The following is a 21,982-nucleotide window of genomic DNA, read 5'->3' as shown; positions in this document are numbered from 1 at the left end:
AAATATGTGGTAAGGTATATGGCTGCTGTGAAACAATCCTTTTCTACACTATGAATATGTATTACTCTCGTTAGTTAATAAAAAGCTGACAGGCTGATTGCTGGGGGGAAGTTTGGCAGGAAAGCCAAGGAGCTTAGAGTCAGGAGAGATGCCAGTGACCCAAAGGACAGGTAAAGCCATGAGCCACCTATGTATTGACATAGATTAATAGAAATGAGTTAACTTAAATGTAAGAGTTAGCTAGTGACAAGCCTGAGCTATTGCCTGAGCATTTATAATTCATATTTAGCCTCTGAGTTGGTTATTGGGAATGGGTGGTCAGGGTAATGTCCATTTACATATGACTGCCTGCAACTTATAGAGTACATCTGAATGCCTTTTGATAGGCCAGGTACATAAGTAAAAGTCATACGTAATATATTTATGTCATAAGAGTTAATTATCTTGCCATAAGTGACTTGCTAATTATTTTGAAATCAAGACTTGCACTAACTGGTGTTTAATTTAGAGTAATGACACATTAGGTATCTTATCTAGGGACACTGGTTCTTTGGATGATTTTTACTAGTTTCAAAAAAGAGAAACAATTTTTCTGACATCAGAGAAAATGGGATTGTGAATTAAATTGTTAAAGCAAATGCTTAGATCAGAAATGAACCATGGGTTTAACATAAATTTCTTTTTTTAAAATAGTACAAACATTTTTAACTTATCCTAATTTATGGTTTTTAATGTTTTGTTATTCATTAAGGCTTGAAACATTTTTCTGTTTATAAAAAATAATAAGTGTTTTGTGGGGGTCCTTGTAAATGTCATGGCAGGCAGGGAAATGAACCATGAAGAGGTAAGAATGAAAACTAGGTTCAGCCTAACTTAGTAGATCTGGATCAAACTTATAATGAAGCACAATTAATAAAAACAGAGACAGATATTAGGGTTCAATCTGAAGACCAGAAAAGCAAAGCAGCCAGTCAATGGCTTTGTTTGTTTGTTTAAAAGATTTATTATGTATACAGTGTTCTGCCTGCATGTATTCCTACAGGCCAGAAGAAGGCACCAGATCTCATTATGGATGGTTGTGAGTCACCATGTGGTTGCTGGGAATTGAATTCAGGACCTCTGGAAGAACAGCCAGTGCTCTTAACCTCTGACCCATCTCACAGCCCTTCAGAATCCTGCTTCACAGAAATGTCTGTCGGATATGCTAGACCTGTAAACCAAAGATGGATGCCCCAACGTTGCAGAGGAACTTTGGACAACTGTCCAGGCAGCCAGCTGTTTCTGTCATCTCTCATTTTTTTTGGAAGTCACTTGCTTGTACTTCCTGCTTACTCAGTTAATATTATTTCCTTCTTGGGTCTCTGAGGGATTTGAAGACTAGATAGTTATAGTTTTTCTTGTTTGTCTGATGCAGAAAGCAAGTTATAATAGAAAGTAAATTAGGTACATGACTTTGAACTCATCAAGATAGGACAGATATGGAGTATTTTCTCTCAATTTGTCAAATGCAAGTGGACTAGACATTGTTGATGTATTTATTGCCTGTTATATTGTATATAGTTATTGCATTTATTGTATATAGTTTTTCTTATATTAGTTATAACCTTATCTTTTATTTTAGACAAAAAGGGGGAATGTAGTGGCAAGTCATTTGTATTTTAATAAATAAAGCGTGCCTGAAGATCAGAAAAGTAAAACGGCCACACTGGCCAGCCTTACAGATCAAGCAGCAATGACGCGCACCTTTAATCTCAGTAGCCACACGTTTGCTATAGAAACCTGTTGGGGTCCGGTGCTAGCCCAGACCATAAATTATTTCTCTCGACCAGACCCCAACATACACTGTCTCTCTCTGGACCCACGTGAAGGGGCGGGAATAAAGACACAACTCACGGGGCTTCATCGGGAGGGAGATTCTCAGAGATCCCTCATGAAATCCTGAGTTCACATCATGAATAATTCCTCTGTTTATTCTCCAGCCAGTCTTTATACCAAAACTTAACCCAGGGGAAAATACATGAGCATTCTGTCTCCCAGGTAACCAGGTGAATGTCTTTTAGTCATGTTCACAACTACCTGTGTGCTCTGGATGCTACCTGTCACGTAGGCTGAATTAGCATCTCTATCAGGCATCCTCCAAATTACAAAGAAAGGAGCAAAACAACATCCTGACCCTTTGTTAGGGCAGTGACAGCCTGTCTGGAAGGCTATGTGGCTGGTCTCAGATACTGACTATGGCTTTAGAGCCTGGTTGCCATACCAAATAGAAATATGGGCCTACAGAAACCAGATGGTAGTGGTGCACGCCCTTAATCCCAAAACTAGAGAGGATTATAAAATGGGAGGAGACAGCTCTCAGTCACAGTCTCACTCTGAAATTCCTGGAGGCAGGAGCGCCATTTCAGACTGAGGTAGATATAAGAGCCAGTGGCTAATTGTTTTGCTTTTCTGACCTTCAGGTTCAACACCTGTCTCTGAGATTTTATTAATTGTGCTTCACTTACAGTCTGAGGCCAGGAAGTTTATTGTATTGCATATTTAAACACAGAATTTGGAAGAAAGGTTTCCAGGCAATCAGCCCATTTCCAGGTGCAAAATAAAACTTAAGGCACGACTGCAGAGAAACTCCTTTGCAAAGGAAGATGGATTCTGTAGCTTAAGGTCTAAGAGCTGGTGTGGTCTCTGATTGAGATAGCATAGAGGTCAGCAGTCTATAAAGTACATGTGACATCTCCCCTAAGGACGGGTACTATTAACTGGGAGCTAAAGATAAAGGTCTAGGGAGGGAAAGTTTGGGATAACCATTCTGGAGGATGTGGGGGGAAGTCTGATTGTACAGATAGCAAAAGGTCAACAGGTCATTAACAGTATTCTACTTCCAACTTTCTGTGTAGAATGTAGGTATTTTATTTCCTCCCTAGAGGAGACAGCCCTGTGTGATTGACATTCCTGGTTTCCCTAGCTCTCTGTGGGCACAAGGACCTTTGTGCTCCCAACAGTGCTTGTTGTAGAGAACAAAGAAAAAAAAATTGAAAGATACATAGATGACTAAAGCATCCATAGTCATTTTCCCTCCAGATAAACTTCTACGGATGTTTTAAATTGGTTTTCTCTTTAAGTATATAGACTTACACGTATATTTTGCAGGTATATTTTTACTGCTTTAATACAACTCACATCCTAGCAGGAAACAGGAAGAGCACAAAGCGGTTAACATCTGGGACTATGGAAGGGTATATAATTATTAATCTGGGCCCCCTGTTGGATCAGTGTTCCCCATATTGTTGTATCTGTCTCTACATACTGAACAAACCAGCAGTGGTTTTAAGTTAATAACTACTAAAGCATGATATACTTTAAAGTATAATTTAACAATGGCTCACAAAGTTCTAAGAATCAACCAGTTATTACAGGCCCATTCGATTTCCCTTTAATGTTTCTTACCCATGACCACCTATAAACCCTATCAATGATTTCTTTGGCCCAGCCTGTTTTTAGGTTTTTCCATAATGATGCTTAATCAGTGAAAGCATATTATCTTGAGTATCTTAATAAAATACACATGAAGAGTTCAGTATTTACTAGTGTGCTGGGGAAACCTCCTTGAACAGGGTCTTACTAGAAACGTTTACTATGCTTGTACCGTTCTCGTCAGTTCTAAAGGTTTCCTAGTATTATGCCTCTCCGATCCACAAGTTAATCAAGGGAATAACAGGGACTTGCTATTGTTCAGTTAATGGTTTCTAACTGCACAGAATGCGGTTGCCGTAATGTCAGTCCTCAGACACGCAGAGACACTTGCTTCGGGACCCAGTATATTTACCTTCAGTAAATGTTTCACATATTCTTGGAAGGAATGTATATTGTGCAATTCTTGAAGCAATATTCTGTATGTCTCAGTTTTGAGCGCCAAGGGCTAAGAAACGCACATACCAGCAGCCTACCCGGGTCTTTTAGAGTCTGTACCCAGGGCCTGCTGCGACCCTGTACTTCTGTCTCCAAGCAATGGCTGAGACTGGGAGGCCAAGACCTAGGTGGCAAAAAGCATGTGTCGGTGGTGGTGAGGGAACCCCACTATAAAAGATTAGCCAGCACAGATCGTGATGGGACACTCGGGAGACAGAGGAAGAATGACTGCCAGGAGTTGGAGGCCAGATTGGGCTACAGATTGGGACTTCTTTAAAAAACAACAACAAAAAAAAAGGCTGACGCACATAACCGCTGCCCGCAGTTTTCTCAGGCACTCCGGGTCACACCCAGGCTCCCAGAGATTCGGGTACCAAGTCAGAGAACGCGGGCGTGCGTAGACCAGTCCTCTATGACGTAATGCAAGCGGGGGCGGGGCCGGCGGATGCTGGTCTGGGCACCCGGCCTAGGCAGAGCCCGGGAGGTGGCAGCTGGGTCCCGTCGCGCGCGGAGTGGGACCTATAGCTCCCGCCCCCTTTCCGCCCAGCTTTTCCTGGGCCGGTCCCTCGCACCACGTGTCTTCCTGGCCGCTCCCCCCCCCCCCAGAGCTCTTCCCAGGCGCCTGCGGAAGCTGCTGTAAAATGTCGTGAGGGACGTCGCTGCTTTGCGGCCGTCTCTCTGAGAAGCAGAGCCCGGGAGTGCCCACCGCAGTTAGCGGTTCCTTGAGCGGAGTCCTGAGCGAGGGCGAAAGCGCTCGGGCGCGCGCGCTCCTGGCCTGTCCGCCGCCCCCGCGAGGGCTCCGGGCGATGTGAACTCGAGGCGGCTGCGTGCTCCCGGGCCTCGGGGAGGCAGGTGCCTGGGAGGCCGCCGGGGGGCCCGGCAGGATGGAGGAGAGCATGGAGGAGGAGGAGATGCTCAGCTACGAGGCGATGATGGACGACCAGAACCACAACAACTGGGAGGCCGCCGCGGACAACTTCCGGCAGCCGCCGCCACCGCCGCCACCGCCGCCACCGCTACCGCCCTCGTCGTCCATCCAGGATCCCGGCCGAGAAGCCCCGGGGGGCCAGCTGCTGGCTGTGCCCACAGGTTCCGTGGACATTAAGGGCCCAAAGGAGGGGCTCCCGCTGGGGCCTCCGCCCTTGCCGGAGCCCAACGGGGTGATCATGATGTTGAAGAGCTGCGACACAGCTGCCGCGGTGACCAAGGCGGCCTCCGCCCCCACCCCCAGCTCCACCATCAACATCAACACCTCCACTTCCAAGTTCCGTGAGTCTGGCCTCCCCTCCCCGCCCCCCCTACCCCCCTCCACCCCGTAGCCTCGGCCGCTCCTCCACTTCGGCTCGCCGAATCCCCCCGCCCTGGGAGCAGCGAGCAGCTCCACTTCCTTTGTTCCAGGCCTAGGTCTCTCTCTCTCCTCTTCCCTCCCACCCTCGTTCGGTGTCTGCAGCCGGGGTCTGGCCGACCAGCCCGGGCTGCTCGTTTACCTTCGCCCGCAGCCCCAGATTATGCTTCAGACAAGATCTTTATTACGCCTGGCCATCTCTCAACATTAGTAAGCTCTTTTTTTCTCGCGTCCCCTTCAAAGTTTCACCTTACAAGGCGAGAGGGGGGGGGGGAGAATAAGGCGTTCTTGAATTTCGTTAGCAAGAATTCTTTTTGGTAACCAGAAAGCAAAGACATTTGACAACTTGTGTTCTTGTATACTTAGCCGCTGTACTTTAAGCAAATCAGGAATCTGAACGTTGTCTTTTTATGTTAGCACTTTGTTCTCTGCTCTGCATTTTTTGCATCCTCTCACGAAACTATGAGTTGTTTCTTTATGCAGCGGGAACTGCTGCAACTGTTTTGAAGCTGATGTATAAAAATCACGTTTCAGAGAAGCCATTCAAGTGGCCATACCTAGGGCCCTGCCGCTTGTTGAACTTGCCTTAACATTCAGTTGCAGACAAAAAGTAATTCGAAAACATTTACAGTCGGGTGTGTGCTTCCACAGCTGGGGAAAGAACCAGAAAGTGTTGTTTTAACCCTGGGAGATGGTGTGGTAGAAGGAACGTGACCACTAGTGGTAGCCAGGTCCCTGTTAACTGCAAGTTTAAAATGACATCTGGTAATGCAACTGGAGATTTTATTTATAGTTACCAATTTTATTAAGCTATAACAGTAATTGCCCACCTAATTATGAAGAGGAAATTATTCGTCCTGATGCATATGTGTAGTCACAACCTTAGAAAAAATTTTTTTATGGAAATAGCACACCACCTTACATGCCTTCAAGTAAGTGTCTTTAGGCAAAGACACTTTTGTGTAGGTGTGGATAGGAAGCTTTGTTCCCTAGTATGCATAGACAGAACTATCATTTATTTCATATAGTTTTTATGTTGAAGGTTATGTTATAAAAATAGACCTTATAGTGGCTGCGTGATTTACCTTAAATGCTGAAGAAAGTTTGTGTTAATGGTTAAGTAAACTTTCTTTGATGGGTTAAGAAATGAGCATAAAGAACAGAAGTCATCAGCCAAGCTGAGAGCAAAAGAATTTGCCAAACCAAAAGATTATTCCTTGAAAAGATGAATAAATTTGAGGTGTTGGGAATACAGCTGGATTGATGAGTGCTCTCCTAGTGTGCTGGATGTTGAGTTTGATTCCAGTACCTTATAAAACTTAACATGGTGACTAACAATTACAATCCCAGCATTTTGGAGGTAGAGCCATGAGGATCAAAAATTTCATTTTCCTCAGCTGTATATGCTGTTCAAGGCCATCTTGTGAAACATGAGACATTGTTAGAAAACAAAAAATAAGCTATGCAGACCTGTTAAAGACTGGTCCAGGGCAAAAGTTGCAAATAAACAAAAGAATTAAAATAGAACATTAAATTTTAAAAAGCTACTATATGGTAATAAATTTGAGAAGGTAGATGAAGAAATCCATGATTGTTAGGGAACTATTAACTCAAAACAGTTATCAGTAGAAAACTTGGGCTATGCTTAGACTTTTAGTAGTGGTGATGAGGGCCTTCCCTTCCAAGTCTCTTGGTCCAGTACTCAATAACCTTGCCTTTTTATAAGTTCTGGAACATAGGGCACAAAAGCAAGGCAACGCCAAAACTCCCAAGACCATTTTATGGGGTTAGTGGAATCTTGATTCTAAAACTAGGTAAGATTATATATAGGTATGGTTCACCTATTAGTGTAGAAATGAAAATCCTGTATAAAATTAGCTCGTCAGACCTAACCATGTCAAAAGAATCATGATTCACAATTTGTTCTAGTTTTTTTCAGTGTTGATATATTAGTGTAATTTATCTCAGCAGATCAGAAAAACATGATTTGATGATTTTTTTTTATGCCAACTGGCCAGTACCAGTTTTTTTTTAATGATAAAAACTTAGTAAGGCAAAGAGTGCATGATAACTATATAAAAGTCATTACCAAAGACCTGTAGCTAATAGTAATAATGGAGAAATTTTCAGTATATTCATTATAAGATGGTAACCAGTCATAGTTACTCCCTATTTCTATTACTGTTTAATATGTTAAGAAAAATCCTGGTTGCTGGTGTGATGGCTCACAACTTTAAACCCCCTCATGGGGAGCTTATGAATTCCAGGTCAGCCAGTGTGATGTAGTGTGAGACCCTGTCTCTCAAAACAAAAACAAATTCTTTAGAACTTGGCAGTAATATCATTTCATTTATCAAGAACCATTGAAACCTTGAGAAACTCAGTGTAGATGGATCGTTAGGTTGAAGACTAGCCTGGAAAAGTTAATATTTATACTAGTAGCAATATGCCAAAATGGATGCCTATGTAACAGTAACAAAATTATGGTGTCTATATTTAAAATAGTGCAAGAATACACAGACTTTTAAGGAGAGACAGTGAAACTTTACGAAGGAACTAAGGTGGACTCTAGTTAAACGGCTCAAATTTCCATGCTCTTGAATCAAATTATTTTAAGAATTCCCTTTGTCTCCATTTTAATCTAGAAATTCAATTTAAATATCACCAACATTACGTTTGATTTGTTTGACAAACTTAGTAACCTAAACCAGATTTTTGTGTTAGTGCCTGTTTCTCTGGTGCTTCTAGGCAGCACTGGCTGGTCTCCAGGCTGTCAGTCATAAAGTTTATCCTGACAGAGTAGACAGTAGTAGGCTTTGCTGTGTCCCTTATTTACACAGTTTGGCTCTTTCAAATGATTTCTGTTGTTTCTTACAGTTGTGTGAGACTGTTCAAATCTGCTGCTCATTTCTTGGGTTGTTTGTTCTGTTGTGTTTAAAGACATCCTCATGAACTTCGAGTGTATGTTTGCCAGATAAGCTGCACTCTGAATGTCCTCTCCCCTATCTTGTCCTTCTTTCAGTGTTTTCTGAGGAGTAGTAGTTTTAGTTTTGATGTTAACTGATTTTTCTTTAATCAGTTTTCTCTTCTATGACCTATGTTTTTTTTTTTTGTTGTTGCTTGTTTGTTTGTTTGTATCCTGAGAATATTTATGTAATTCAGAGTCAGGAAGAGTTTCTCCTAGAAGTTTTGTGGGTTTAATTTCTAATCTGTGGTTTGAATTAGGAGTTGATATGTGTGTGCAGTGTGAGATTGACATTTTTTTCCCCATGTACATGTCCAGTTGTGTCAGCAATGTTTGTTGAAAAACTACCCCTGCTGTTTTGACAATTTTGTAAGAAAGTAACTGACTTTATGTATAGATTTCAGTTCTGTCCATTAATCCCTTTGTATGTATATCATTTTCAGGATTGCCGTGTCCTGGACTATGGGTCTTTCATCATGATGGAATGAATGCCTGTCTTTATCCCTGTAGTGTCTGATATCTGAGATGTTCAGGTTCATTGTATGCTGTGTCTTTTCCAGTTCATTTGTTTTTAAATTAAAGTGCATTTTTTTTTGTGTACAACATGTGCTGTAGGAATTCCTACAGCCAGTAGCCTTTAAGTTACACGCCCACTATTTATGCCGATGTAAAGATTTATTTGTGGCAACCTCTGTCTGTCCGCCTGTGTTTCCTTCCTTTTTTTTTCCCTTTCCCTTCCCTCCCCTCTCCCTTTCCCCTTCCGTTTTCTTCCTTTTATTTCCTTCTGGTTTTTTGAGACAGTTTTTCTTTGTAGCCCTGCCTGTTCTGAAATTCATAGACCTTGAACTCAAAGATCTGCCTGCCTGTGCCTTTGAGATTAAAGGCATGAGCCTCCAGCCTCTAAGCCTTGTTGAAGGCTCTTCACATTGACTGTAAGGTTGAAGTCCGTTGTCTATTTTCTTTCTTTTACTTGTTTTAATCATTTGATTGTGTGTGTGTGTGTGTGTGTGTATACATTGTGGGTTTTTTTTGTTTGTTTGCTTGTCTGGCTTGCCTTAAACTTAATCTTCTAGCTGAGGATGACCTAGAATTGCTTGCTAATTCTCCAGTCTCAGGAGGGGTATATCTAAAGTGTTTTGCTCAGTTTTTATGAAATTTGTCTTCAGTTTGGCTTATCACTGATCTTTTTTGTTCTTTAGTGATCATTCTAAGAGTTGCACTGTGAAAATCTGACTTGAGTAACGCACAGTCTTTAGTAATGCACAGTCTTTTCATAGACTGCCTCACACGTGTTAGATAAGTGTGGCCTTGTTAGAAGTGTGTCAGTGGCAAAAGCCTAGGCCAGACAAGCTTTGTCTCTGCTGGTAGATCAGGATGTAGCTCTCAGCTAGTTATCCAGTGCCGTACCTGCAGCCGTGCTCTCCTCCATGGTGATAATGGACCACGCCTCTGACACTGTAAACCAGCCCCCCATTAGATGCTTTCCTTTATAGGGTTGCTGGATCATGGTGTCTCTTCACAGCAGTAGAACAATGATTAAGACAACTGGGAAAGAATTCTTTTATATTATTCTTTGTGTTTCTCTTCTTTAGTTCTGGAGTTCCATAAAACTTTTGCTATTTTTATTTTATTATTATTATTTGCTTTGTTTTGTTTCTTGAAGTAGGGTTTCTCTGTGTAGTCCTGGACTCCCTGGAACTCGCTTTGTGTAGATCAGGCTAGCCTCGAACTCAAGAGAGTCTCCTACCTTTGCCTCCTGAGTGCTGGGATTAACCACCGACTGGCTTGTTAATGTTTTTTTAGATGTGGTTCTGTTGACCTTGGACTTAGTCAGCTTTTGCTTGTCTATAGAAGTCTTTGTTTTCTAAGAGTTTTTTTTTTTTTTACTGGCTGTAGAATTTCATATTATAACCCCTTTCCTCCCATTATTATTTTAAAAGCTGTCTTTCTATTTTCTCTCAACCTTCATTGTTTCTCTACAATTTTTATTCTTTGAGAATTTCATTCACCTGCTCCTTCCTCCTAACTACTTCTCGATCCACTTTCATATCCTCGCCCCTTACCAACTTTATGTGTGCTTTTTTCATAACCCACCCAGGACAGTCCGTGGGGCTTTAAGCATAGTGTCCACCCACTGTCAGCCTACCAGAGCTTAAAGAACACTGACTGTCAGCAGCGTCCACTAAGGGCGGGAGTTGTGAGCCACCTTCCTCCAGTGTCTGTTTCTTATCTTGATTGTTTGAATCCTCTTTGTTCCTTTCTTTATGATATTTCCCCTTTTTTTCTGGCTACTTTTAATATATATATATTTAATCTCTCATCCATTCTTTTGTCCCACCTCGTTTTTATATTGATTTCATAACTGAGGATGACCTTGAACTTTTCATACTCCTGCCTCTACCCTAGGATTGTGCCCAGGTTATACCAGCTGATTATCCAACCCAGGGCTTTTTAAAGCACTACAAGCTAAGCCACCACACCCCTAACTCTGCTTTATCTTTTTAAACGTCAGCAGCTTGACTGTGATGTTTCTAGTTTTTCTAAAAGTGTTTGTCCTTGGTCTTTCTGAACTTCCTGGATTTAGAGTTGTCAGATTATCTCCCCCACGCCCATCCCCAGTTCCCTCTGACAGATTGCTTTGTCTCAGGAGTACTGGACTGAAGCACTGTTCACTTCCTTTTATTTTTTTTTTTTTGTTCTTCTTACAAATATAGTTCCCTAAAAAGTGTGTGTGCTCCAGAGGATGATAACTGTATGGAGTTATTTCTCTCCTCTCTGGAGACTGAATTTAGGGTGTCAGACTTGCAGGGCAAGTTTATTTGCTGAATTCTCTGGTCAGCCCACAAATAGTCTGATCTGCTTATACAGATTTACTTGGGAATTCTGACTGAGTGCAGGCTGACATCAAGTCCGGATGTTGTTAATTGTACGAATCCTGGGTAGTGATGAGTGGAGGGAGTCTTCAGTAAGCGCGCCCATTCCCAGTGCATTCTCAGGTTTCTGCCAGTGTCAGGTGCTGCAGATTTTTTGGAATGTTACCCACCTCTTTTTCATTACTCTTGGCACTTGCTCTTCTATGAAGTCTGGTTATAACTAGAGGCCTGGAGACATCTTGGGCTCACTCAGCCTGATCAGCTTTCAACAAGTTTGCTTAATTCTGGGACTCAGGGTTCTGCTGTATCACAGGTATTGTACTTATTTTCCTTTAGACTTTGTATTCAATTCATATGGTAATTCCATGATATTAAGGACTTTCTGTCTGTAATTTTCTTTTGAATGTCAGCTTAGTGCTGCTAATAGTTAGGAGATCCATTATGGATTTTGCAGAGGTCTTACATGCTTTGAGACAAAATAAGCTAGACATTCTCCTTGAGCCTACCACTGTCTTCCGATCAGATGTCGTAGTCCTTGTATTTCTCGTTCTCCACTACCTCAGCAGCCCACCAGATTGCTTTCTATAGAATTTTTAAAAATATATCCACAGGTGATAATTTAACTCTTTGTGGCTGCATGCCATGTGCTGCTAGAGCTTTTTCTAAAATGGTAGCAAGACATTACTGCTGTGAAACTCAATTGTGAGAGAAAACCAAAACTGGTTCTGAGCCTTTGAGCCAGTTTCCTCTGGGTAGCACCATTTACCTGTCACAGTTCAGTGCAGGAACTGTGGTGTCCACAGCAAGAGGGAATTGAGGACAGAAACTCAGGTGTTTTAGGAATATTTGGCAGTTTGGAAGGATGGAAGTCAGTGGCCATTCCTGAGAGTGGTCTGCTGTTCTTGTCACTTTATTACATCAGCTCTGTAACCTGTCTCATCCCGAGGTTAGTGATCAAGTCCTGGAATTTGGAGTTTGTTAGTGTCTACAGAAAGATCAGCAGCACTCCAAGGTCCCTGGCTTTGATTTGGCCTTCCAGATTGCGCTAAAGTGTGTTCTCTTGGCAGAACCCAATTTGGAAAGTGTAACTTTTTTGTTTAACTTTCCATTTAAAATTAATGAGTTTTCTTATGAAAATAACCTCCAAATCTCAGGGGCTTACATAATATAACAAAGGGTTTTTGTTGTTTTGTTTATTCTATCTTTTTCTTGCTCATGTTATGTTTAATAGGTCTTCAGTGTAATGTGATAATAGGTTTCTCTGCTGACACAGTAAGCCAGATCAAGCCAAATTGAAAAAGCAAAAGAACATGTTTATTTGAGCAAAGCAACTCCTGGGTGAGTTCTCCGGCCCCAGAGATTGGAGCCAGAGAGGTCACGTGACCGAACTAAAGCAAGGAGCATATATACCCTGTAAGTGAGGGGGTGGTGATATGCTGAGTTTGTGCCCAAGTATGGCCCAAAACTAACTGCTTTAGTCGGGGTCTTGGGCTACTGGCAACTTCAGCAGAGGAAATAGCTGCCTGAGATTTTCTGAGAGGGTGGGGTTTGGAGAGAGAGAAATGGGGGCTTTCTGGATCAAGGAGGAGTGAGCTGGAGTTGCCAGCTGAACATTATTAATGGCTGAGATTAGCTGCAGCCCTTCATGTGTCATTTTATTGAGAAGAGCTTATTTTAGACCCTATTTTGTTTTGTAGAGACAAAGGGGGGGAAAGAAAAACAAGTTTTTTAAAGATACTTTTCTGTTTAGATTAGCATATGTGATGTAGCATCTGTAATGGCACATTTTATGATGCAAGCTAAAGCCATCAGAAAGGAAGGAGCCTCAGTTGAGGAAATACCTCTAGGAGATCCAGCTGTAAGCCATTTTCTCACCTAGTGATCATTGGGGGAGAGCCCAGTCCATTGTGGGTGGTGCCATCCCTGGGCTGGTAGCCCTAGGTTCTATAAGAAAGCAGACTGAGCAAGCCAAGGGAAGCAAGCCAGTAAAGAGCATTCTTCCGGGATCCTGCCATGTTTGAGTTCCAGTCCTGACTTATTTCAGTGGTGAACAGCAATGTCAAAGTGTTAAGCTGAATAAACTTTCCTCCCCTACTTGCTTTATGGTTGTTGTAAAGCAGCAGAAGAAAGACCTCGGCTGGCTAAGGGGCCACACAACACGAGAGCCCACAGCAGGTGAGGAGCAGACACACCATGCAGGCAGAGCTTATGTATGTGGGAGTTTTATTGAGATAAAGGGAGTGGGGGAGGTAAGAGAGAAAGAGGAAGAGGAAAAAGAGGCAAGGATCAGTCTGCCTCTTCAGAAGACAGTGGGAAAGAGAAAGCAGGAATGGGTAGAGCTGGTCTCTTAAAGGGACCTTTTGCACCTGTGTATATATGTAGTGACGTAGTAGTCATAGGACCCTGGACTGACCAGGGTACTGCCTGGGTTCATCCTGCCAGGTGACAGGAGCCAACATAATGTCTGAATCCTAACAGTGGTAATGGTGTTTTGTGGCAGCAGTAATAAGACTCTATCAGAATGCCTGCACCTGCTCACATTCCCTAGATGTTAAATAGAGTAGTTCCAGAATATATTAGGAAGCATGATGAACTAGGGTATGTTGGGACAAATAATAACTGAATGATGGCTAAGTGAGTGGAAGGGTCTTGCTGTAACTGATGCTGATGTGTCCAGGTATAAAGAGACTGTGTGTGGGTGTGGTGTGGCTGTAGGTGCGTGTGCACACATATGAGAGTATGTGTAGTTGTCAGACGGCAACTGTGGGCATCTTTGATCTGAGGAGACTTAGTAATCCACATCACTAATAATTCTTGTCCCTAAGTGAGAAGGCAATTTATAATATTTCAAATTGAACCTAATGAAATTACTCTTTTTTTCTAGTATTAAGTAAAATTTAACTTTTGAATTGATGAAAAGTATTAACTGATTTTTCTAAATTTTAAATTTGTCCTTTGGTTGTCAGGGCCTGTCCTCCAGTTTGCAAATGAGTTGATGGACCCGAATGTGGTGTGTGATTTGTCACCTTCTAGCTTACTGGCTGTGTTCGGCAAGCATCACCATGAATGTGATCCATTAGCTGAACTGCAGGATATTATTGGGGCTCTTCCTTTGCTGTTTTGCTTTTTATTTTTACAAACTGGTATCACATAAAATGTCATTAATAAAGAGAAACCCGCTTTTGATTTGTATGATAAAGCTTAGTTTCAAATCTCTGAAGAAAACAGTTTACTTCTTTTGTAAACTGAGCTGTAAACCATGCACATTGCACTGTAGGTTGTTAGGCACTTTGTGAAGTTTTTCTTAGCCTTTTGTAGTGTGTCTTGGAACTATAAACTGGTTTTGTGTCTCATTCTGGTGTTGGTGACATGTGGCTGTTAGCCTCTGTAGGTTTATAATTCCTAGTTACAGATGTGGTGATTAGACATCTGAATGGTATTTTATGCAGCAAGTGTTTCTTTATGCAAAGTAGTGTTTCAGCTTCTGATAATGAGGGCATGGAATGAGACAAAATGTGAGATGATGAACAGACATAATGCTGGTGTGTTATGACTAGATGCTAGTGTTGTGTATATACTTGATAACATGAAAGAGAGAGGGGGAGGGAGAGAGGGAGGGAGGGGGAGAGAGAGGAAAGAGAAAGTGAGGAGTAGTTGGACTCAGATGTGACCCATGATTATTTTGGGAGCACAAAGTGTAAGGATGGAATGGCACAATTAGACGTGAATAGATAGAAGTGGTTGGACAGGAAGGGCTCCACCCACAAGTGTTAAGGGAGTTCGTGCCTTGGTTAAGTTGTGTCTTAATGTTAGTGGAGAGAGACAGTGACCATTTTGAAGCTGTAATAATTGTAGACAAGAGATGAGCCTGGACAATTAAAGCTTTGGAGTAGGGGTTTTCAGATGTTTAGAGGTCTTTAGGGATTGAAGTCTATAGAATTTTGGGTTGAGGAAGAGAGGATGAATGGTTTGAACTCCTGAACTCTTATTTCTCCTACCTTAGAATATTGGAAATCCTAAAACAGTAGTTTCATTAAAAAAAACTTTGCTGCTATTAAAATAATACAAGTTGGGAGGGGCGGTAAAGACGGCTCAGTGGTTAAGAGCACTTGCTGCTCTCATAGAAGACATGATAGTCACTGAAGGACCAAAAATGTACTCAGATACATTCTCTTTGATCTGGAACTTTGACATGCTTTTGTTGAACATACTCTTATTTTATTTTATTATTTTATTTTATAAGACAGGCTCTCACTGTAGCCCTGGCTGATCTAGAAGTTCCTGAGAGCTGCCTGCCTTTACTTTTCAAGTGCTGGAATTAAAAGCATATGCTAACATAGGCTGCCTGAACATAGTCTTAAAACTTGTCAACAGCGTCATTCCATTAACTTGGTCTTTGTCTATGAACTTATCAGTCCTCTTTTCCCTTTTGGTTCCTTAGGGCTAAGGCATACTTGTCACTCAGCAGCTTTTCAAGTAGATAGCGGCCACACCCACTCTCTCTGCCTTTCTCCTCTCCCCAGTCCCTCTTTATTTTTGGTGATGGTGGAAATCAAACTTAGGACCCCTACATGCCAGACAAGGGCTCTGCTGCTCAGTTACACCATCTGCATTTTTTGTTGGTACATTCCTGTGTGGGTATGTATGCATATTTGAAGAAGTCTTCTAGAGGTTCCTGGTAAGAACATTAGATCTTTCCTAGCTAAAAAAAAAAAAGGGGGGGGGGTAGCGCTGCACTCATACTTACGTAATTGACAGTTGAGGTGGAGAATCCCTCCCGCCCCATCCCCCAACAGTCTCTTACTATGTAGCTCTGACTGTTCTGAAACTCTTTGTGTAGACCAGATTGGCCTCAAACTCATAGAAATCTGCCTGCCTCTGTTTCCTGAGTGTTGGGATTAAAGGCATGTACCACAGGAATTCGTGACTGAAATTTTTCCTGGAACTTTTAAAATGTTCCATCTTTGACTTCAAGTTTGCTATCTACATTGAATGGCATCAAATGCTACTTTGACTTTCGTTTTTGAGGGAGCTTATGGGATACTTTATGTTGTAATATGTTGGTATCTGTTTGCCTTTACATTTTTCCTGTTCTCTTTCATTCTCTTGAATTATTAGTAGTCATGTAGAATTTCCAGTTTTTCTGTCAGTTAGCTAGGTTTTATCTTCTATTTCTCTTAATGGTCTGGGAAAGTTCCCTGATGATTTCTTTATCTCTCTATTAGATTTTGGCTGTATTTTTAACTTTGGAAGCACCTGGATTGCTTCTATGCTAAGACAGTTTTTAATTGTATCTTATTTTTTTTTAGTAACACTTACTGTGTGTGTTTTGTTAGCATGGTAACATGTGGAGGTCAGAGGACAACTTACAGGAATTGTTTTTCTCCTTTACCAAGTAGGTTCCAGGATTGAACTCAGGCCCTTAGGCTTTTTGGTAAGCACTTTGAGCCATTTGCCAGCTCTAATTGTATCCTTTTGAGAATAATAATTACAGATTTTTAAAAAGTGATTTCTTCTATCCTTTGAGTTATCTTTTTCTTAGTTTGTCGTTTTTGTTTTGTTCATGTCTGAAATCTGATCATCCTTTACTGTCTATTCATATTTAAATTGAAAGAGACTTTAGCAGGTCTCTGAAGGGGATCTTGCTAGGTTAAGTGTTGGCTTCACTTGAGTTTGATTGGATGAGGACTGCCGTTAAAGCACTGCCAGGTGCTGGTGCATGAGTGCCTTTCTCTGGGATGTTTGGTTTCCAAGAGAAGGATCTTCATCCTGAGAAAAGGAGGGGGGATGAGTGGAGCAGGAAGAAGTGTATTTCTCCTGGTTGGACTTGAACATTCCTTTTACTCTGGGACTTTGTAAATGGTGACTGCTTTGGTTTCCCAGCTGCCCAGACCCAAATAATCACACAGAAACTATATTAATTATAACATTGTTTGGTCAATGGTTTAGGCGTATTCTTAGCTAGCTCTTACGTCTTAAATTAACCCATTTCTATTAATCTATGCATACCACAAGGCTGTAGCTTACTGGTAATGTTCTGGCATCTCCTTCAGTGGCTACATGATGTCTCTCCTCAACTCCAACTTCTCTCTCTCTCTCTCTCTTTCTCTCTCTCTGTCTTTGTTTGGACTTCCTGCCTAGCTTTAATCTGCTAAGCCATTGGCTGAAACAGATTTATTCATCAACCAATAAAGCAGCGCGTATACATAAAGACATCTGACATCAGGGCTTCACCTCAACACCTGTCTTTGTTTTATCTTCAGAACTCAGACATTTTTGGTTTTAATGTTGTGCAGAAAACACACAACACTGTTCTGTAGGAACAAAGATTTCCATCTTGCCAGTAGCCAATGCACTGAGTGTTGGTTTCTTAAGCTATCTTCTGTTGGGGGCATTTCTCCTCTCCTAGTCTATTCCTCTTGCAGAAATGGTTTCTAAGCAATAGAACAGAAATGCTATTTACAACCTTCCAGTGTCAGGAAGAGCATTTCATATGAAGCAAACTTTGTTAGTAGAAAGTAGCTGACTTGCTGCAGCCTTATCTAGACCAGTGTATCTTTGTGGACAGTTGAGTAGGGTAGAACACCCAAGGAATATGTTAATGAAGACCTTAATAAAAACCAGATGCCAGTGTTATCTGGTTATATGTTTATGTGAATATAACTCCAGAACCTATGGGAAGAGTGACTTTATAGTATCCACAGTAGACATTTTAAGTTCTCAATAGTGTCTCCAAATCCCCAAACTTAGAAGTCCCCAAATACCCAAAGCCTTTTTTATAGAATTTGTCTGGGTAGAAAGAAATGTAGCTTCACTAGATACAGATAGCTGCTCTGTTCCACTGGCAAATCAAAACATTACCAAGTAGGTGGCTCAGAGTTAGATATTTCTCTCCTCATGAACAGACTATTTACAATGAATAGTTTTTGTTTTTAAACTGGCCAATTCTCCTAGTAACAGCTAAGTGTTACGGTTCTGGGTCAAGTTATTTTCTTTTTGTTTTGAGATGATCCTTCTGCCTGTTTCTGGAGTGCTGAAGTTGTAGGAATTCACCTCCACATCCAGTTATTAATGCTTTCTGTGATGCTGAGGATCAAACCTAGGGCTTTGTGCCTGCCTGGCAAGTACTCTACCAGCTAACTAAGCTACACCCTAGCAAAGTAATTTCCCTTTACAACTAGGGTTTTGCTTCTTAAATATTCCCATTTGTTTATTAGAATACATCATCTTGTTTTTGTTCTACCCGTCTGTTCCCCTTATTCCCAAGGACTTCTTTCCCACTCTGAAAGTGTAATTTTTGGCCTTTAGCTCCTCTGTCTGGTACTTTAAAGAGTTCAGTCAACCCCTTTTGATGGAGGGAGGAGAATGCCGTGCCTGACAGTGTTTTGAGTAAAGCCATTAAGTGGCTTGTTACTGAGATGAGCAAACTGTGATAACAAGTGGCTTTTTTTTTTTTTTTTTTTTTTTTAAAGAAACATCCACTTTCTCCCTGGTCCATTTCACCTGATGTAAACAGATTTTTCTTTGGGCTGCAGGCTCACAACAAACAAACCAGAGACTTATTATTAATTATAAAAGCTCAGCCTTAGCTTAGGCTTGTTCCTAACTAGTTCTTTTAACTTAAATTAACCTGTATCTTTTAATCTATGTTCTTTTATAAGGCTTGGTTGCCTTCATTCTGCACTGCCCGTCCTGTGCCCTCTGTGTCTGCCTGGCAACTCTGCCTTCTTCCTAGAGTCCTCTGTGTTCCTGGAAATCCCGCCTAACCTCTTCCTGCCGGCTAGCTTTACACCTGAAATAATTACACGGAAACTGTATTCTTTTAAACACTGCCTGGCCCATAGTTTTAGCCTCTTACTGGTTAATTCTCACATCTTCCTTTAACCCATATTTAGTAATCCGTGTAGCACCACGAGGTGTGGCATCCATCTCAGAGAGGAGAATCATGGTGACTCACTATGGCGACTGCCTGAAGCATCTCCCCACTGCCTGCTACCCCTTTTCCCACAATTTTGTTCTGTCTACTCCGCCTACCTAATTTTCTGTCTCTTAAAGGGCCAAGGCAGTTTTCTTTATTAATTAACCAATGAAAGTAACATAGACAGATAACTCTCCTCCATCACTGTACCTAATTTACTTTTCATCATAATTAAGGAAAACTATAACTACAACTATCTAATCTTCAACCCCATCAGAGACCTGGGAAGGATATAATGTTATCTGAGTAAACAGGAAGTGCAGAGCAAGCAACTTCCAAAACTAAGAAATGACAGACATCTGGCTGTCTGGACAGTCACCCCAGGGTTTCTCAGTAATGTTGGGGCATCCAACTTTGGCCTATGGGCCTAGATATCTAACAGACTTTTCTATGAAGCAGGAATTTTGAAGGACTGTCTACCTTGTCTAGGCAAAGTTTGGCAGTTGCTTTTTTTTGTGTCCTGCTTGTCCGATTTGAACACTATACTGTCAGCAGTCAAGATGAGGGTAGTTTCTTTTCCAAATGACTAGCTTTTGTCACAACAAAAGCAAACTGTATATGGAGGTTTTTCGATGCCCATCATCCTTTTTTGAAGTAAATTAGTACTGCCAGGAGCAGATGTGTGTCTCTGTCACAAATAGCCTTAGTGTACCTAGTCATTAGTTTGTTGTGGAAGGCTGCTTGTTCATTCCTGGCTGCCCAGACCACGAAATAATGACTCAGAAACTATATTATTTAAATCACTGTTTGACCAATCACTTAAGCATATTGTTAGCTAGCTCCTATATCTTTAGTTAACCCATTTCAATTAATCTGTGTATTGCCATGTGGCTGTGGCTTACCCGGTAGTTTCATAGCCTCTGTCTCCAGTGGGGCTGCCTGGCTTCTCTTCGACTCCACCTTTTCTCCCAGCATTCAGTTTAGTTTTCCCTGCCTAGCTCTACTCTGCCCTATCACAAGCAAAGGCAGTTTCTTTATTCATTAACCAATAAAAGCAACATATATACAAAAGGACTTCCCACACCAATAGTTAATTAAAAAAAAACTATGTTTCAGATGTAATTTAGTTTGCTAAGCTTGGCTTATTTTAAAATTGTCATTACCAAGTCAGAATCAATACTATAAGCTGGCTTTCTTGATGGGGAATAAGGGGTATCATGTGGAACTTTGAGTTTGCATGAAAGCACTTCTGCCTGCTCTTTCAATATTGTCTTTGATATATTTATACATTTGATTGACCACAGTGCAAAGATGACAGACCTCTTACTAGCAATCCAGAGAAGAAAATGAATGTTACCTTCTCTGGCTACATTGTACTGTGTGTGGGGGCCAGTGGTTTCTCAAACTTGAGCAGTCTTGAGGGTCATTTGGGAAGAGAATATTGAACAGATTCTAGGGTCTCTTCTGACTCCAGAGTTCTGATCAGGCCTAAGGTGGTGTACTGGCTGGTTTTGTGTGTCAACTTGCCATAAGCTAAAGTCACCAGGAAGGAAGAAGCCTCAGTTGAGGAAATGCCTCCATGAGAGGCAGTGTTTCAATTAGTGATCATTGGGGGAGGGCCCAGCCCACTGTGAGTCACTGGACTGGTGGTCCTAGTTTCTGTAAGAAAGCAGGCTGAGCAAATCAGGAAGCAAGTCAGTAAGGAGAACCCCCTAAGACCTCTGCATCAGCTTCTGCCTCTAGGGTCCTGCCCTGTTTGAGTTTCTGTCCTGACTTCCTTCAGTGATGAACAGCACCGTGGAAGTGTAAGCTGAATAAAACCCTTTCCTCCCCAACTTGCCTTTTGGTCATGGTGTTTTGTAGCAGCAATAGAAACCCTAACTAAGTAGGACAAGTGAAGTCTCACAGTTCCTATGACAAACTGCCTTCCCCATGATGCTCCCTGTGTAACCAGGCTTTGAGAGTCACGGTTTTAATGATCAGTCTTTGCAGTAGCTAGACCAGCCTGGCGAAAGACAAGAAGTCATTGTGAAAGGATTAGGGAGTAGGACCCCATGTGAAAATGGAATTCTAAACAGCAAATAGTATGTCTCGGATTGTTTCTCCAGTAAACACTTTGTCAGTCCACTTCACACAGACTTTGACTACCCATCAGCAGTTCAGAGTTGGGGCTCTAGCTTTTAATCTCTTCTCAGTAGTGTTTGTGTTCAAGCAACACCTTCTGTTCCCTGCTCTCAGGCAGGATTTCTCTTTAGTCCTGGCTGTCCTAGAACTTGCTCTGTAGACCAGTTTGGCCTTGAACTCAGACTTGCCTACCTCTGCCTCTGGAGTGCTGGGATGAAAGACATGTGCCACTACTCCTGGCTTTTGTCAAGTTTAATAAGTTATTTGGTTAATGAAAGTACGCGCCATGAATGACACATTTCTAGTAGTTTGCTAGTTCTTGGCAGCTGTGTAGTATCTCCCAAGCCCTAGGTTCCAGCTGCCTGTGCTCTAAGACTTAGTTTCATTGGGTTGCAGTGAGGGTCACTTTCACTACCTTTCAGTAGGAGTCTGGGTGTGAGTTTGATATCTTCCCTGTAAGTATTTTGAGGCTTCATCTTTGTGGCAGTTGTTTGGAGAATCACACAAGTTTTATTTTGAATTGGAATGTCTCTTTGTGAACTCACACCTTCTAGTTTATTTGCTTTTCATTCTTTTCTCTCCCTTCCTCCTTCCCCTCCACCATCCTTCCTTCCTTGATGGAATTTTTCAGGATGTATTCCAGGCTGGCCTTATGCATACTATGCAATTCGGATATCCCCCTTCCTTAGCCTGCCAAGTGCTAAGATTGCATGTGTGTACCACTATGTCAGGCTTTAATATGAGACACTTTTTTTTTCTAATCAGAAGTAGTAGGTATTGAACTTGCCTCATACATGCTAGGTGAGTTGTCAGCCACTGAGTTAAATTTCCTAAAAGGAGATTTATAATAT

At 41.7% G+C, this 21,982-nt stretch overlaps 1 protein-coding gene across 3 annotated transcripts in view; it reads left to right on the top strand.

Annotated features, from left to right (window-relative positions):
- Positions 1–4,504: 4,504 nt before the first annotated feature.
- The window catches only part of Cacul1 (CDK2 associated cullin domain 1), a 58,716-nt gene continuing 41,238 nt past the window's right edge, over positions 4,505–21,982 (top strand). For all 3 annotated transcript variants that reach the window (XR_005287683.1, XM_038349252.1, XM_038349265.1), the window contains exon 1: positions 4,505–5,175. Coding sequence is in view for 2 of the 3 variants with exons in the window: in XM_038349252.1 (XP_038205180.1) it covers positions 4,791–5,175 (385 nt within the window). In the remaining variant the exon portion in view is untranslated. The remainder of the gene's footprint in view (positions 5,176–21,982) is intronic.

Source organism: Arvicola amphibius, chromosome 1 (assembly GCF_903992535.2).
Source record: "Arvicola amphibius chromosome 1, mArvAmp1.2, whole genome shotgun sequence".
Taxonomy (NCBI): domain Eukaryota; kingdom Metazoa; phylum Chordata; class Mammalia; order Rodentia; family Cricetidae; genus Arvicola; species Arvicola amphibius.
This window is presented reverse-complemented; position numbering and strand designations above follow the sequence as displayed.